We start from the raw sequence: 14731 nt of genomic DNA on the forward strand, positions 1-14731 counted from the left end.
AGGTAAAGCAAGCTAAGAAAAATGAGTCTGGACAGCTGTAGCGCCCGTTCAGTGTGACATCTAGTTTTGTATTTATATATATGTAATGTATCTAAATCAGCTGACCAGACTCTGTCCTTTACTTTATCACTTACGTAGATAATCGTAAAACACTCAAATGTTATGCAAAGACCCTTTACAAGCACAACTTAAGCCTGACTCATTCAGAGAGATGTTACTAACCCAAAAGGAATTTTTTGAATGCTTTGTTCTTTAAAGACGCCGTGACTCATGCACATCCCTATAATGATAGTCATCCCTCAAAACACGTGTCAACCGAACCTCATACCATAAAATTATTTTATCAAGCTGCAGAGGAGTTCAACTTTGTTTGTTTTTTTTATAATCAGGCTCACAGAAGCTACATCTGAGCTTCACTGAGTGTTTGATACAATTTAAATGTCGCTTGTTTTTGTCCTTCAGATCGTTTCAGTTACCAAAGACAAATGACTCACTCTCAATCACGTCTTTTATTTGTAAGGCACCAGAGAAGCTTCCTTACTGCTAAAAGGTTGATTCATTCTCATTAGAATACACAGTTGGTTGTTTACATCTTTCTTCTGTTTTTTTTGTTTTTTTTGTTTTGCCCCAGGTATCTTAAAATGAGACTGTGTTCATTAACACATTAAACTGTTTTTTTTTTTTGTTTGAAAAAAAAAAAAAAAAAAGATAAAACATTTACAAACCTAGAAAACAATGTTAAGTGTTACTGCCTACTGAGAGAATGGGAGAAAAAACAGGAAAAAAAACAAAACAAAAAACGACATGGTATACAACATTGTGCCTCTCTTAACTGTAGGCTTTGTAATGCACACATACAACACCAAATCTTCCATGATACACACACGTTAAAAAGCAGCTTTGAAACATACAAAAATGCTTTAAAAAATATGTATATTGATATATTCATATGTATACAAATTGGCCCTTCACAGCAAAAAACAAACACACATACCATTCATATGTCTGAGTTTTGCCAAAAGAGGTTCTCTACTGAGACTGACGTCAGCGTAAAGAGTGCACAGACTCCGTACATTGAGGTCAAATCTCCAGGGAGGGAAAATCTTCAGCTCCCTAAACACTAGCACAGACAGGAAGAAGAAAAACAACAACAGAAAGAAAGAAAAAAAAGGAGCACTGAGCCACAACTTAAGTGCTTTTCAAATTAAAATACAGAGGAAAAAAAAAAAAGTTTTAAGCTCTGATCTCGGACGTGGTCAGACGTTTAAAAACAGGTGGGTTGGAGAAGCTCTGGTAAGCGCTCAGGTTACAGCCAGCATTACAGATGTTTGGCCCACAGTCTGCGGGACAGCGCGGCAGGCTGACCTGGATCTCTTTAGGAACGTTTTGGTGAAGGTAACTTCACGGTGAGAGAGCACTGCTGCCCTCTGCTGCCTCAGACATGAACATTTCTATTCCTTAACCATACACTACACCCCTAATGTAATTGTGCATGCAGTATGAATGTTTTACTGAAGATTTGTCGCCACCATTTATAATCAGTGTGAGTTTTGTTCTGTGCACAGCGTGGTGAGACGACATAGTCCGTCACTAACGCACTCCAATCAGGGTTTTTTCAGTCTGCATACTGGCTGATTTTATCACTGTTCGATCACTTTTCCAGTGTGAACACGCCTCGTGTTAAAAACCTGCTTAGCCTAAGAGCCAGGTTGTGAAAAAAACAACTATGTCAGGAGGCATGAGGAGTGTTTAGAGCTGCTTTTGAGCGGACGCACTTTAAAACGAGGTGTGAATCTGACCACCACATAAAGTTGCAGATGTTGTTTGCTGGCTGAGCTGCAAGCGCCGTTTGTCCACGTAAGAAGTGATTAAAACGGTCGGGTGAAGAATTGAGCCAGACAAAACCTTCTCACTTCCACATGCCTGTCCAACTGTGGCATTAAATAGGCATGAACGTCAGATTGTTGGTTTCATTATGTTATAGAAGTTCTCATATGTGGCTTCTACATTTATGACGTCTGAAAAGTGTGAGGGGGAAGAAGAACCGAGAAGCGCTTCTGATTTCAAATCCATACTGCACATGTCATGTGTTGGCACTAGTTTGGTTCCAGACCTTTATTTCAATAATTAAAGTTTAGAAGAATAATTTGGTCACTAGCACAACCTCTGACTGTGAAAATCGTCTTCAAGTCTGTTGTTTTCTGAGGGAACGTTTGTTTGATGTCGCTTACAGAGCTTTAACAACTCACCCCGGACACATTCTTCATTAAAACAATGTGAAAATTTAAAAAAAAGGTGGGGAATATTTTTCCCTGACAATCACACACACAAGTTGAACAAGGCGGGGGAAAGACAGGTCGCTTGATACAGTCTCAGCATAAACTGAAGTGTGCCAACTTACAGAAATACAGTACATGTACGTCTTTTTCTTTTTACGACCGTCTGGTTCTGAAGTTTAGATCCTGTTCAAGTTTGTCTTGGTCGGTTAAAGAGTGGACCGGTACGAGGAAGGGACGGGGGATGAAAAAAAAAAAGGTGCTTTAAGACAAAAAAAGTTAAACTAAACGCGTTTTCTTCTTTCACATTCACTCGAGCACACGCAGACGCATTTTTGAATGTCTAATTAGCCTGTCTTCAATTTCACAAAAACAACATGTCAAAATAAAGTTTGTTTGTTTTTCTTTTTCCAGAGCTTAAATTCTTTTAAGTCGGTTAAAAGACGAGTCATGGTCCGTGCCATGGAGCGCGCGTAGCAGCAGCGGCGGCAGCAGCAGCAGCTAGACCTATGAAACACAAATGAACCCATTAAGACGGGTATACTACCATTTGTACAACCTATATGTTTTTTTTTGTTGTTTTTTTTTAAATCCCATTTATCGGGGATTGAGGTACACAGCTAAAGGTAACGCATCCAGTGGTTGGTCGTATGAAAATAAATGGCGAAAAGGTCATGTGATTTAGGTTTGAATGCACCTGACAAATGAAATGTCCCTTAAAAAAAAGAAAAAGAAAAAAAAAAGACTTATGACTATGATTTAATTTGGCTCCAACTTCATGAATGAATGAGTGCACACAGCTCCAGTCGGAGCTTTTGTGAAGTTATAAACGGAGGGGACTGGCAGACAAGGGGCGGCCAGCAAGAAACGATCTAAAGAGGACGTGAACAAAACAAAAACACAGACACAGAAAACAGATCTGATAACAAAAAAAAAAAAGTAAGAAATATAAACCTGTGAGAGGCTGATCCATGTCAGGGCGCTCATCCTCTCACCAGCTCTCACTCTCGGATGGGAAAACATTTATCTTGGTTAAGCCTAACAACAGCGGCTTACGCTTAAAAAAAAAAAGAAGAAGAAGCATCTATTCAAAGTCTAGAAGCCTGAACTGAGTCTATCACCACTAAATAATAAGAACATTTAACTCTCACTCGCAGCCATTCAGCAGTTTCGTTCTCTGCACATCGCCTCCGTCCTCTCTGCTCGTCATCGTCCCTGCAGTCACTCTTCTACATCAACACTCAGCAGACAGGCAGCCAGACTTACATCAATCTCCATTTACAGTTACACCTTTCTTTGTTTTTTTTTCCTTTTTATTTTTTTCTACCCCCCCTTCCCGACACTTCACTTCACAAACCCCTCCCCTATCTTCGCCCCGAACCTTCTTGTTGTTGTGTCTGCGCTAGTCTGACTTGTCCCCGTCCTCTCCTCGGGGCGCCCTCTCTGCCGCCTCCCGGGCCTTGTCCTCCTTCACCGCCTGGGCCTGTCCGTGGGAGTAGTTGGCCAGGATGGAAGAGAGGGAGAGCAGGCCGGAGCTGGATGAGACGGCGGGCAGGGTGGGAGGGGTGAGGCCCAGAGGCAGCGGGGTCACGGGCAGGGCCAGGCCCTGGAGCTGGGACAGGTGTTGGACCTGGAGCTGTTGCTGAAAACACACACACAAGGTACAAAGAGTCAGAGTCAGAGCTCCGGCTTTGCATTATAATTCTAGTAGTGCTTGTGTTGCATGTTTTAATTAGTACCTGACGACGTAGTATAATCCTATGTGTGATGTTTTTCACCAACGTTAAAGGTCCCACATTATAAGAAGGGAAATTTCCATGTTTTTAATGATTAGAAAAGACATTTAGATTTAATATAATATTAATACTGTGTATGCATCAGTTCATGGAGAAATGCACAGAGCCTGTATTCAGTGGTCGGCCTGTCCCGCTCGTCAGAGTATAAATTTATAATTCTTTTTGTATCATAAATAAGATTTAATTTGTCCGGCTTAAGAGAATTCAATAATTGAGTTTGCGTGTGTTTTCTTTTTATTTTAGAGGTTTGAAATAAAAGTTTCAATCGATCCGAAGAGAGGCTCGTTAATATTAATGAGACACAAAGAAACACACAACACCCTGTTCGTGCTCGAGCTTCAGAGAGAAGAGTGAGAAATGAAAATGTGAAACTATACTGACAAATATGTCAATTAAAACACCAGAAAGAGTAAAAATCGAACCATTAATATTATTATCATATATTATTATAGGTTGGCTGGTGAACTAACTGTTAACGTAATGTAAAGACAATACGCATACATTTTCTTATTTTTCTTATGTGACCAAATTATTCCGTTGTTATATCAGGAAACAAACTTATTAAACAAAATTACCTTATCTAATTAAAACAGTGCATCTCTGTTGTGACCTGATAAGTTGTTAGAAAACTTTCAGACATTTTTAAAAAAGATTAAAAACAGAGCCACTCCTTTTGGCTACAAGATGACAATAACTGGTTTATACATGAACACACTTGCAGTAAGAAAAAGCACTGAATCATCTACGGAGCTCACCCGTATGATGGAGTTCATTTCAGGGGGCGTGACTTGCTTGGCTCTCTCGATGGCGCCCATGACTTGCTGTTGATGCTGAAACAGCGCGTGGTCGACAAATGAGTGAAAACGATAAACAGAATATATAAAAATTGGTTTGATTAGTTTCCCAGACTTTCTGCCGTGTGTGTGTGTGTGTGTGTCTTTACCTCTTGTGACAGGTATGGCAGCACCTGAGCACAGATCCCATTCAGTCTCTTCACGATTTCAGCCTGAAAGAAGAAGAAACAAACCAGTTCGTACCGGCAAAACCAGCAGACGAGGGCGACTAAAAGAAGGATTCATTATCAAAAAGAGAGCGGTTACCTGTTTGTGCATTTCAATGTTCAGCCCGTAGGACATTTCATAGTACTGTAAGACAAAGAGTGAGGAAAGACAAACTTTTTAATAAACCGAAGCTTCGCTCGCAAATCTGTGATCACTCGCTTGAATTTCTGTGCTTACATTGCGACGCTAAAAATACTTGGTATGTTACAGGAGATAAGATGAGTACAGCCACATCACACTCACCATGATATAGTGACGCTGCATCTCTGACTTCTCAGAGGCCAGTTTATCACACTCCAACTTCAAACTGCAGAGAGAGAACAGAAATATTAAACGAGGTCAGTTTTGAGGGGGAAACATGTATCAACATGTATCTGTTCTGTCAAGGAAGATGATCGTCTGCTGGCTCTGGCTTCATGTTCAGAATATAAAACACATGACAGTGGCATTGATCCTCCCAAATAATTTGTATTTGTTGGGTTAGAAAAGCATTTATACACTTTACCAACAGTTTCTTACTCATATCAGCACAACTGCAGACCTGTATACGTCGTATTAAGCGTCACACTCCAGGAAAATGACCAAAGTTGAGCTCAATACGAGCTGTATCAACAGGCAGAAAGGCCGCCTTAAACAGAGCTAGAACACCAATCGTTCCTGTCATAACAATAAACTCTGTGGCAATGTCTCAGATGTTGTTGGTTGCATACCTGTGGTACTGTGCTTGGAGGAACTGGAACTCATCCTTGATGCGGTCACAGGAGTCAGAAGTGGTGAATTTGAGAGGTTGACCGGACTGAGAGGACGCCTGGGAAACACAACAGCATGATCCATTTAAAATATATATTCACACAGAGCCGATCCGCATAAGAAATGAAACCAGTCTGGCTGCACGACGTTGGCCTAACCACTGCCCGACCGGTCCTGTAAAAACAAGCCAACCTTTCCAGCCGTAAACATGTCGGTGTGCTGTTCCTGAAACACGTCCGTCTCTCATGGGTTTGTTTAGAGACATCAGACTGACCTCTGAGATTAACCCCTTTGAGAGGAGCGCTAAAGTGACGGTCAGTTTAAAAGGGGGAAGCAGACGGTGTGTTTAACATGCCGACAAATGGATGCGCAACATCTGTCCTCGGTAAACCACCGGGCCGTCCCCTGAAGGCCGCAGAGCGTGGTCGTGATTGAAGAAGTGTGTTTATAGGAGATTAAAGCGTGCCTGTGCTGACCATATGTGAGAGGTATTTAGAGGCTGCATTAGAAGTCTGCGTGTGTATAGACTACACTTATACCGTCAGTCCAAAGCGGTAATCCAGGATTCATCTAATGCCCTAAACCTCATTACTCTCTAAATAAGTGGCACAGGGGCAAGAGGTTTCCAGTGAGATTACGAGACTGAGCTGAGAGGACGGAGTCTCCCGGTAACGCAGAGGTCGGACCTCCACAACGCACTGCTGTAATATATGTAATATAGCGCTGAACTAACTATGACTGGAGATGCTGGGTTCACCATCGCCCGCATGTCCTGGCGTGGGTCTATTTCTGTTGAGCGTAATCGGTGTGAAACAATCCGGAGATAACTTTTTATTTCACCGATTACACGGCTTAATCGAGGCCGGCGCTCGCTCACCCTCATTCACCGTTTACGTCTCCCGACCCTCTCGCTCTTTTTCTTCTTCGCGTCACTATTTTGCAGCGTAAACTGCGAGCCAGACACAGATTCTAAAGATGTTTTGCTGACGGTGTATAGTTCCCGTTTGCAGTGTTTGAGAAGCTTTCATTTTAGTGCCATTCACCATTTTCCCATCATAAATGAATTCATAACAAATCGGGGTGACGTGTGTGAGGCGCTTGAACATGACAGCCTTACATTGAAAGAAAATATAGCACAGGAAAGACATAAGGGACTGTAAATATTACAGTTATTTAAATTTGAATTTTAGTAGTACTTTCATAGTATTATACGGTTTTATATTGATTTATTTCAACAGTTTCAGATGCTAAAACAATAATAATAATAGTTGATAATAAAAATAGCTTGTGGTCACAGGTAGAGGTGGAACAATCAGTTGATTAATTGGTCGATCAGCAGAAAATCCACCTTCAACATTTTTGACAATCAATTAATCAGAAAGAAAATATTAAACATTCTTCTCGAGCTTCTCAAAATGTCAGAAAATGGATGACGGATATCTGGGCGAAGACTTTTAAGACTTAAAAATCGATCACCGTTGGTCGTCAAGGTTGGATTTCGACCAATGAGTTTGACGTCTTTCGCTCACACATGATTTCTCAATACTACTCGACCTACCAACAGAAACCAGAGCTCGTCTCGGTCCCTCGCCTACAGATTATGAACAGATATCTGCATGTGAATGCGTAGAGATCATACATCGTTTTAAATCAACATCTTTAGATGTTGGTCATGTTGGTTTCAAGACACCTTGGGCTGCAGTGGGAATTGTGGCACTATTATCTGACATTTTCTGGACTTAAAGATGAATCAATCAATCATAAAAAATAACTGATAAATGAATCAATAAATCTCAAATCAGATGAGGTAACCTAAAGTCTACCAGCTGGTCCAGTATTGCTTGTCGCCTCGTCTCGTTTCTTTGTGAAGATCTGCGATACGGGCTTGACTCCGGAAAGAGGAACATCAGTCACATGTTCAAACTAACCAACAAGAACATACATGTGTGTTTTTTTTCCACACAAATATTTGACATGTAACCTTATATGACCATCAGACACCGCAGAGGGCGTGTCTGCGTCGCTTTGGTTAATGGTCTGTGAGAATTTCGTGTAATGCTGGTGCATCGCTTCCTTCTCTGTGGTTTATAAGAGTTATTTCCTCCTCTGGGTGCGTGTTGCTTCATGTCGTCTGTCTGGCATGACTTGGTCTTTTTGAACATAAGAAGGGGGCTGAAACTGATGATTATTTACATTATAGATTAATCTGCTGCTTATTACCTCAGTGAAATCAATTTCTATAATATACTGGCAGATTTACACCAACAATCTAAAAGATATTTAGTTTAGAAAACTAACATATATTCACATTTAAGGAGGTGGAATCAAGTTGATTTTCCACAAAACTGACTTAAACGATTCTTCCAAAGAGTTGGAGACTTCATTTTTTGTCACCCTATTAACTCTTAATCGTTTTTAAAGAGATGCAATAAATAACTGATCAATCGATGAGTCCACAGGCAGAAGTCCTTTAAAAAGATGACAAACACTTTCTGGTTCCAGCTTTTTTTCGGTGCTGTTCTTTGCTTTAAAGCATCGAAAGTTGTTTTTTGTGTGTGTGTGTTTTGATCTGTTCATCAGACAAAACAAGATATTTGACAACGTCTTCTAGAACATGTATATTTAACCATTTTTTAGTTCATTGATAAATTAGGAAATGAATCGGCAGATTAATTGATTAAAAAATATACAGTTTCTCTACATTTTCGCCAAATATTCACTCATTATTACTTAAACTACTTCAACATGATCCACTATTATTGCAGGACCTAACATGTGCACAGTGACTTTTCTTCACTTGTTGTTTGTTGACAGTAACTAAACTTTAAGAGGACTGGTGTGTGTATGGTTTAGTGACATTTACTGGTGAGAGGCTGCACTTGAAGATCCCTCGCCTCCACTTAAAAGAGTGTGAATGAGAAACTACGGCGACTGCGAAACTCTCGAGAAATGCGAAAGGCCCTATCTGGAGTTGGTTTGTCCCTTAGTCCCTTAGGAGCAGACGAAGAACAATTTGCATCTGATGTTCTGTATTATGTTTTCTTATGCGTGCATGTACAGAAGTATCTGTGAAAACTGAAGTGTGGGTAATATTTTCACACGCTTTTGTGGGAGTTTAAAATCCTGGATGGTTGGAAAAAACACCAGTGTCCATCCACGGTGGACATAATTAGTTTATTATAAAAGTCTAAGATGACAGACTTTAATGCCAAAATAGCTGCATTAAAAGATCCAGTGTGTAAGATTAAGGGACATCTAATGGCCTCAAAATGAGCTAAAGTCTGTTTTTATGCTATAATTGTTCATTGTTTATATCTACAGAAGGAGAGAGTCCACAGCAGCCCAGTGATATAACCTAAAGGATGGACACTGGTGGTTTCCAACATCCAGGATTTTGTGTAAACTCCTGAAAATGAACTTGATTCCAGCTCCTTATTAACTCTTTTTTTAGAGATGCGATAAATAACTGATCAATGGACGCAGCTATTTTGGCATTAAAGTTGTTCACCTTAGACTTTTATAATAAACTAATTATGTACCTGCAGCTTTATTAGGAGCTTTTAGGAGATTTCACCACCATGTGACCAGTTTGCTTTGTCAAAGTCAAACTCGCACATATTCGATTCTTCCAAAGAGTTGGAGACTAATTTTTTGTCTCCTTAAATGTGAATATATGCGAGTTTGACTTTGACAAAGCAATCTGGTCACATGGTGGTGAAATCTCCTAAAAGCTCCTAAATGAAGCTGCAGGTACATAATTAGTTTATTATAAAAGTCTAAGATGACCAACTGTAATGCCAAAATAGCTGCATTAAAAAGGTCCTAAAAACCTAAAATGATGACCTAAAAATGAGCTAAAGTCTGTTTTTTATTTACTGTAATTGTTCATTATTTATATCTACAGAAGAAGGAAGGAGAAGGAGTCCACCATCTACAGTAGCCCAGTGATATAACCTAAAGGATGGACACTGGGTTTATTCTAAGCACACTTGATTCCAGCTCCTTATTAACTCTTAATCGTTTTTAGAGATGCGATAAATAATTGATCAATGGACGTAGCTATTTTGGCATTAAAGTTGTTCATCTTAGGCTTTTATAATAAACTAATTATGTACCTGCAGCTTCATTTAGGAGCTTTTAGGAGCTTTTAGGAGCTTTTAGGAGCTTTCCCACCATGTGACCAGATTTCTTTGTCACAGTCAAACTCACATATATTCACATTTAAGGAACTCTTTGGAAGAATCATTTAAGTCAGTTTTCAAGCAAAAATGTGGAAAATTAACTTGATTCCAGCTCCTTAAATGTGAATGAAAGTTTGACTTTGACAAAGCAATCTGGTCACATGGTGGTGAAATCTCCTAAAAGCTCCTAAATGAAGCTGCAGGTACATAATTAGTTTATTATAAAAGTCTAAGATGAACAACTTTAATGCCAAAATAGCTGCATCAATTGATCAGTTATTTATCGCATCTCTAAAAAAAGAGTTAATAAGGAGCTGGAATCAAGTTCATTTTCAGGAGTTTACACTAAATCCTGTATGTTGGAAACCACCAGTGTCCATCCTTTAGGTTATATCACTGGGCTGCTGTAGACTCTCTCCTTCTGTAGATATAAACAATGAACAATTACAGTAAATAAAAACAGACTTTAGCTCATTTTTAGGCCATAAGATGTCCCTTAATCTTACACACTGGATCTTTTTAATGCAGCTATTTTCTATCTTCTATCTTAGACTTTTATAATAAACTAATTATGTACCTGCAGCTTCATTGGGAGCTTTTAGGAGCTTTTAGGAGATTTCCCACCATGTGACCAGATTGCTTTGTCTCAGTCAAACTTCTTGTGCCCTCATGTTTGAGCACTTTGAGTCTTGCTGACAGTAAAAACAAAGAATTAAGGAAACAACAAACTTCCTCTGAGCTGTTTATGGAGCAGCAGCAGCAGCTAGTTAGCTGTTAGCAGCCAGATATCGTGTCGTAGCTCAGATTTAATTATATTAATATGTTTTTTTATATATTTTCTCTCGGTGTGAAGGACACAGGTGTGCTGTGGGGGTCAGGTGAGCCGTGTGGAGGCTTTGTGAGCTGACAGCAGCCCGCAGACAGGAGCTAGTGTCAGCTGGCTGTTAGCTTAGCGTTAGCTCGGCTCAGTTGGAGTCAAACTACTCACCGAGTGCCTGGATTGAGGAAACATCATGTCAGCAGAGTTCAGCCGTGTTTCCTTGTCCTGAAGCCGATTCACCAGGCGAGCTGGCTACGCGAACAGGTTCCCCCCCCTCAGGTGTTGTTGTTGTTAAATGCTCGGAGACGCTGTTCGCACTTTGTACTCTGTCATCGTTTAAAATAACGTTAGCTAACGTCAGAGCCGAGGATCGTGTCCGCGGTGAGAGCAGAAGCTGCTGAGGAGGAGCGGGATGGAAACACACGGACACTAAGAGTGAAATAAAAACAAACCCGTCTTCAAAGCAGCATCAGGGTTGTTGTTTTTTTTTGTTTTGTTTTTTTGTTGGAATAACGTTAACGTTACACCTCCCCGGGGAAACCCTGGATGTTGACACATGAGCCCCCTTCGACTTTCCTCAGCTTTGAAGAGAAAAAGAGCAGCACCCGGAAAACAAACCGAGCAGCGGAGGAGCGGGCGCCCCGTGTGACGCAGAGCTGAACTGACGCGGGAGGAGGCGGCCGCCAGGGCCGGAGCTGCAGGAGGGGAGGGCCGGAGCTGCAGGAGGGGGGGCCGCCAGGGCCGGACCTGCAGGAGGGGGGGCCGGGGCTATAGAGGGAGGGCCGGAGGCTACAGGAGGGGGGGCCGCCAGGCCGGACCTGCAGGCCGGAGCAGCGGGGGGGGCCGGGGCTGGCTATCGAGGGGGGGGTCGGAGCTACCGGAGGGGGGGCCGCCAGGGCCGGAGCTGCAGGAGGGGAGGGCCGGGGCTACAGGAGGGGGGGCCGGGGCAGAGGAGGGGGGGGCCCAGTGCTGGGCTGCAGGCCCGGGCCGGGGGTACAGGGGGGGGCGGCCGGCGCTGCAACCCGCCAATGCGGAGCTACGAGAGGTGGGGCGCCAGGGCCGAGGGGCAGCGGCCAGGGCTGGACTACAGGAGAGGGGGGGGGGCACCAGGGCCGGGAGCGCAGGGGGGGCCTGAGCTTCAACCGCCAGGGCCGGAAGCTTGCAGCGGCCAGGGCTGGAGCTCAGGAGGGGGGCCCGCCAGGGCCGGAGCTGCGCGCAGGGCCGGAGCTACCAGGGAGGGGGGGCCGCCAGGGCCGGAAGCTGCAGCGGCCAGGGGCCGGAGCTACAGGGGGGGCGGGAGCTGCAACCGCCAATGCCGGAAGCGCAGCCGAGGGGGGCCGGAGCTACAGGAGTGGGGCCCACCAGGGCCAGTGCAGCGGCCAGGGCGGAGCTACAGGAGGGGGGCCCCCAGGGCCGGCAGGTGCAGCGTCCAGGGACCTGGGACTAAAGGAGGGGGGGAGGCACCAGGGTCCGGACTGCAGGGGGGGCCGAGCTGCAACGCCAGGGCCGGAGTGCCTGCGGAGGGGGGCCTTAGCTGCAGTCGGCGAGGACGCGGGGCTAACGATTATTGGCACTCGCATCGGCTGGCCTACTGCCTTGGTGCGATCAACATGCAATTGCCAATGGTCCAGAATTTGCTGCAAGCGGCGACTGAGTTTTCAATAACCAAAAGGAGACAACCGAACGTCACCCCCACTCTTCAGCGACCTCCGGGGGAATGGGGCTACAGGGGGGCCAGGGCTCTAGTCCAGCGGTCCCAGGGGTGCCACCAGGAATTTTGGGCCCCATGACAAAAAAAAAATCACATTGGGCACCCTAATTTTATATTGGTGTTTACCTATTTTTTGGGGTCCCTGTCAGTAACTTTCCCCCCCTATATGGCGCCCCTGAGCGGTCCCCAACGGTCCCCCACGTGACCGAGACAAGCGTCTTGACCTGTGTCAAGAGGCACAGATGGATGTAATTGGGACCACTGCTCTAGTCCACTGGTTCGCAAAGTGTGGTACGAGTACCACTGATGGTACTTGACTTTCTTGTAGTGGTACTTGGAGTAATCTCTGAAATTATTATTTTTTAAAAAATGAAATAAAGTAATATCAAACATATCAAATGATCTACAACATTTTGAAATTAAACTAGAGGGATGACACAAATGCAATTTAAAATACATTTTTCATTTCTTGAAATATCTTGTTTCAATATCAGCCTGATACGTTGACACATTTATTCACATAGTGCGCACATACATCCATGATTAGTTAAAATGTGACATGACATGGTAAAACACTGCAACTGTGGCTCCAAACAGGAAATATCTTGGTACTTGGAGAGACAAATATTTTCTGAGGTGGTACGTAGCATAAACATTTTAAGAAACTCTGCTCTCGTCTATTTTAAGGCTCCTAAACTGAGTAAAATAAACCTGGAAGCATTTATGTTGCAGCCATGATAAGAGCTGTTTGAATTATCTGAATGAAACAAAAAAGTCAGGAACATTGCCTGTGCAATACCGGTGAATTATAAATTATTTTATATTAGATTATACTTTATTTATCCCACAATAGGGAAATTCACTTGTAACAGCAGCAGAAACTGTGAAATATACACTACAGAAATAAAATAAAAAGAGCAAACTCCCCTCCTCCGTTAACACTAGTTACAAATAACATCATACATAAGTAGCAGAGGTCACAATATGCCAGCAGAGTGAAAATGGTTGGTGTTACTTATTGTACAGACAGATAAAGAGACAGACCATCTTTATTGTCCCGCATGGAATTTGTTTTCAAAAGCCAGTGCATATACAATAACCACACCAGGCTTTACAGAATATACATAAACCCATAAAAAAAAAAAAATTCCCCACACGTAGGCAGTTTGTTAAACGCTGCTATGGCAGAAATGACAAAACCATATCCAGCCTACGGCCTGACGGCAGTTTTATATGGACTGAGAGGTGTTGTTTTTGGTAGCCTAATACCTTTAATTGTTTAATATAGTGTAAGAGGAGACTTTAAATCCATCATAAAACCATCGAAATGCTGATTTACTGAGCTATATAGCCTATTTGTTACAGTCATTTGTCTTGCAGTAAACAGAAAATAAAGTGTAAGATTGTTTCCAGTGATCGTATTTAAACCAAAAAAACGTAAATTCACAAGAGAATGAAATGCTTGCAGTGCATGCACCATCAGGAGTCGGAAAATTCCACAACACCGGCCACCTGCATCACCATTCCCGGGAGGGTGAGCCGGCACCGGCCTGGTCGCCCTGAGGTGACCTTAACAACTGTCATTCACAACAGACTGTCATTAACACCATGGCTAAATTTGGGTAATTCGGAGAGGTCAGCACAACCGGAGCGCAATGGGAGAGTGTCACTCTGTGTGAACTTCCTCCTTGATCTTGCCAGGTAAGTATGAGTTGTCATTTCCGGACACAGGCCTCTGGCTAACGGGCTCCACAAGGCACAATCCTGTATTGCCACAGCATCTTCCATGAATTCTGCTTTATAGAAAAGGAGACATCCGCCGTGACAACTGGTGCAATTTGTGTTGTTCTTGGCTCCCAGGTGACATTTGTTGGAGCCGGAGGGTCATCAGCAAACATTTTTTGTCTTCATGGCAAGAGCTGTCAGAAATGTTCCAGCACTACCCAAAAGAAGAAAACTCCATTTTGTTAGAGCATCTTCAAACACTAAAATGTGATTTATTTATTTATGTAATCAGGCAAACTATTTTATAGCACCTCACAAATCCTGAGCATGTCCATGCAGCACAAACCAGCTGACAGTCAGCAGCTTGGGAGAGTATTTAATATCACACAGCACAGGATTTTCTGTTTTTGG

General features: G+C 42.8%; 1 protein-coding gene across 1 annotated transcript; it reads right to left on the reverse strand.

The window, feature by feature from the left end:
• Window positions 1-490: 490 nt before the first annotated feature.
• Window positions 491-11466, reverse strand: LOC104926601 (amino-terminal enhancer of split-like). The gene is made up of 7 exons (XM_027274684.1): window positions 11053-11466; window positions 5844-5941; window positions 5377-5440; window positions 5173-5217; window positions 5016-5078; window positions 4828-4902; window positions 491-3918 (listed from the first exon to the last, which is right to left on the reverse strand). The coding sequence occupies exons 1-7, from the start codon at window positions 11077-11079 to the stop codon at window positions 3679-3681; spliced, it is 612 nt and encodes a 203-aa protein (XP_027130485.1). The 5' UTR covers window positions 11080-11466; the 3' UTR covers window positions 491-3678.
• Window positions 11467-14731: the final 3265 nt, after the last annotated feature.

This window comes from Larimichthys crocea, chromosome XXIV (genome assembly GCF_000972845.2).
Source record: "Larimichthys crocea isolate SSNF chromosome XXIV, L_crocea_2.0, whole genome shotgun sequence".
Taxonomy (NCBI): Eukaryota; Metazoa; Chordata; class Actinopteri; family Sciaenidae; genus Larimichthys; species Larimichthys crocea.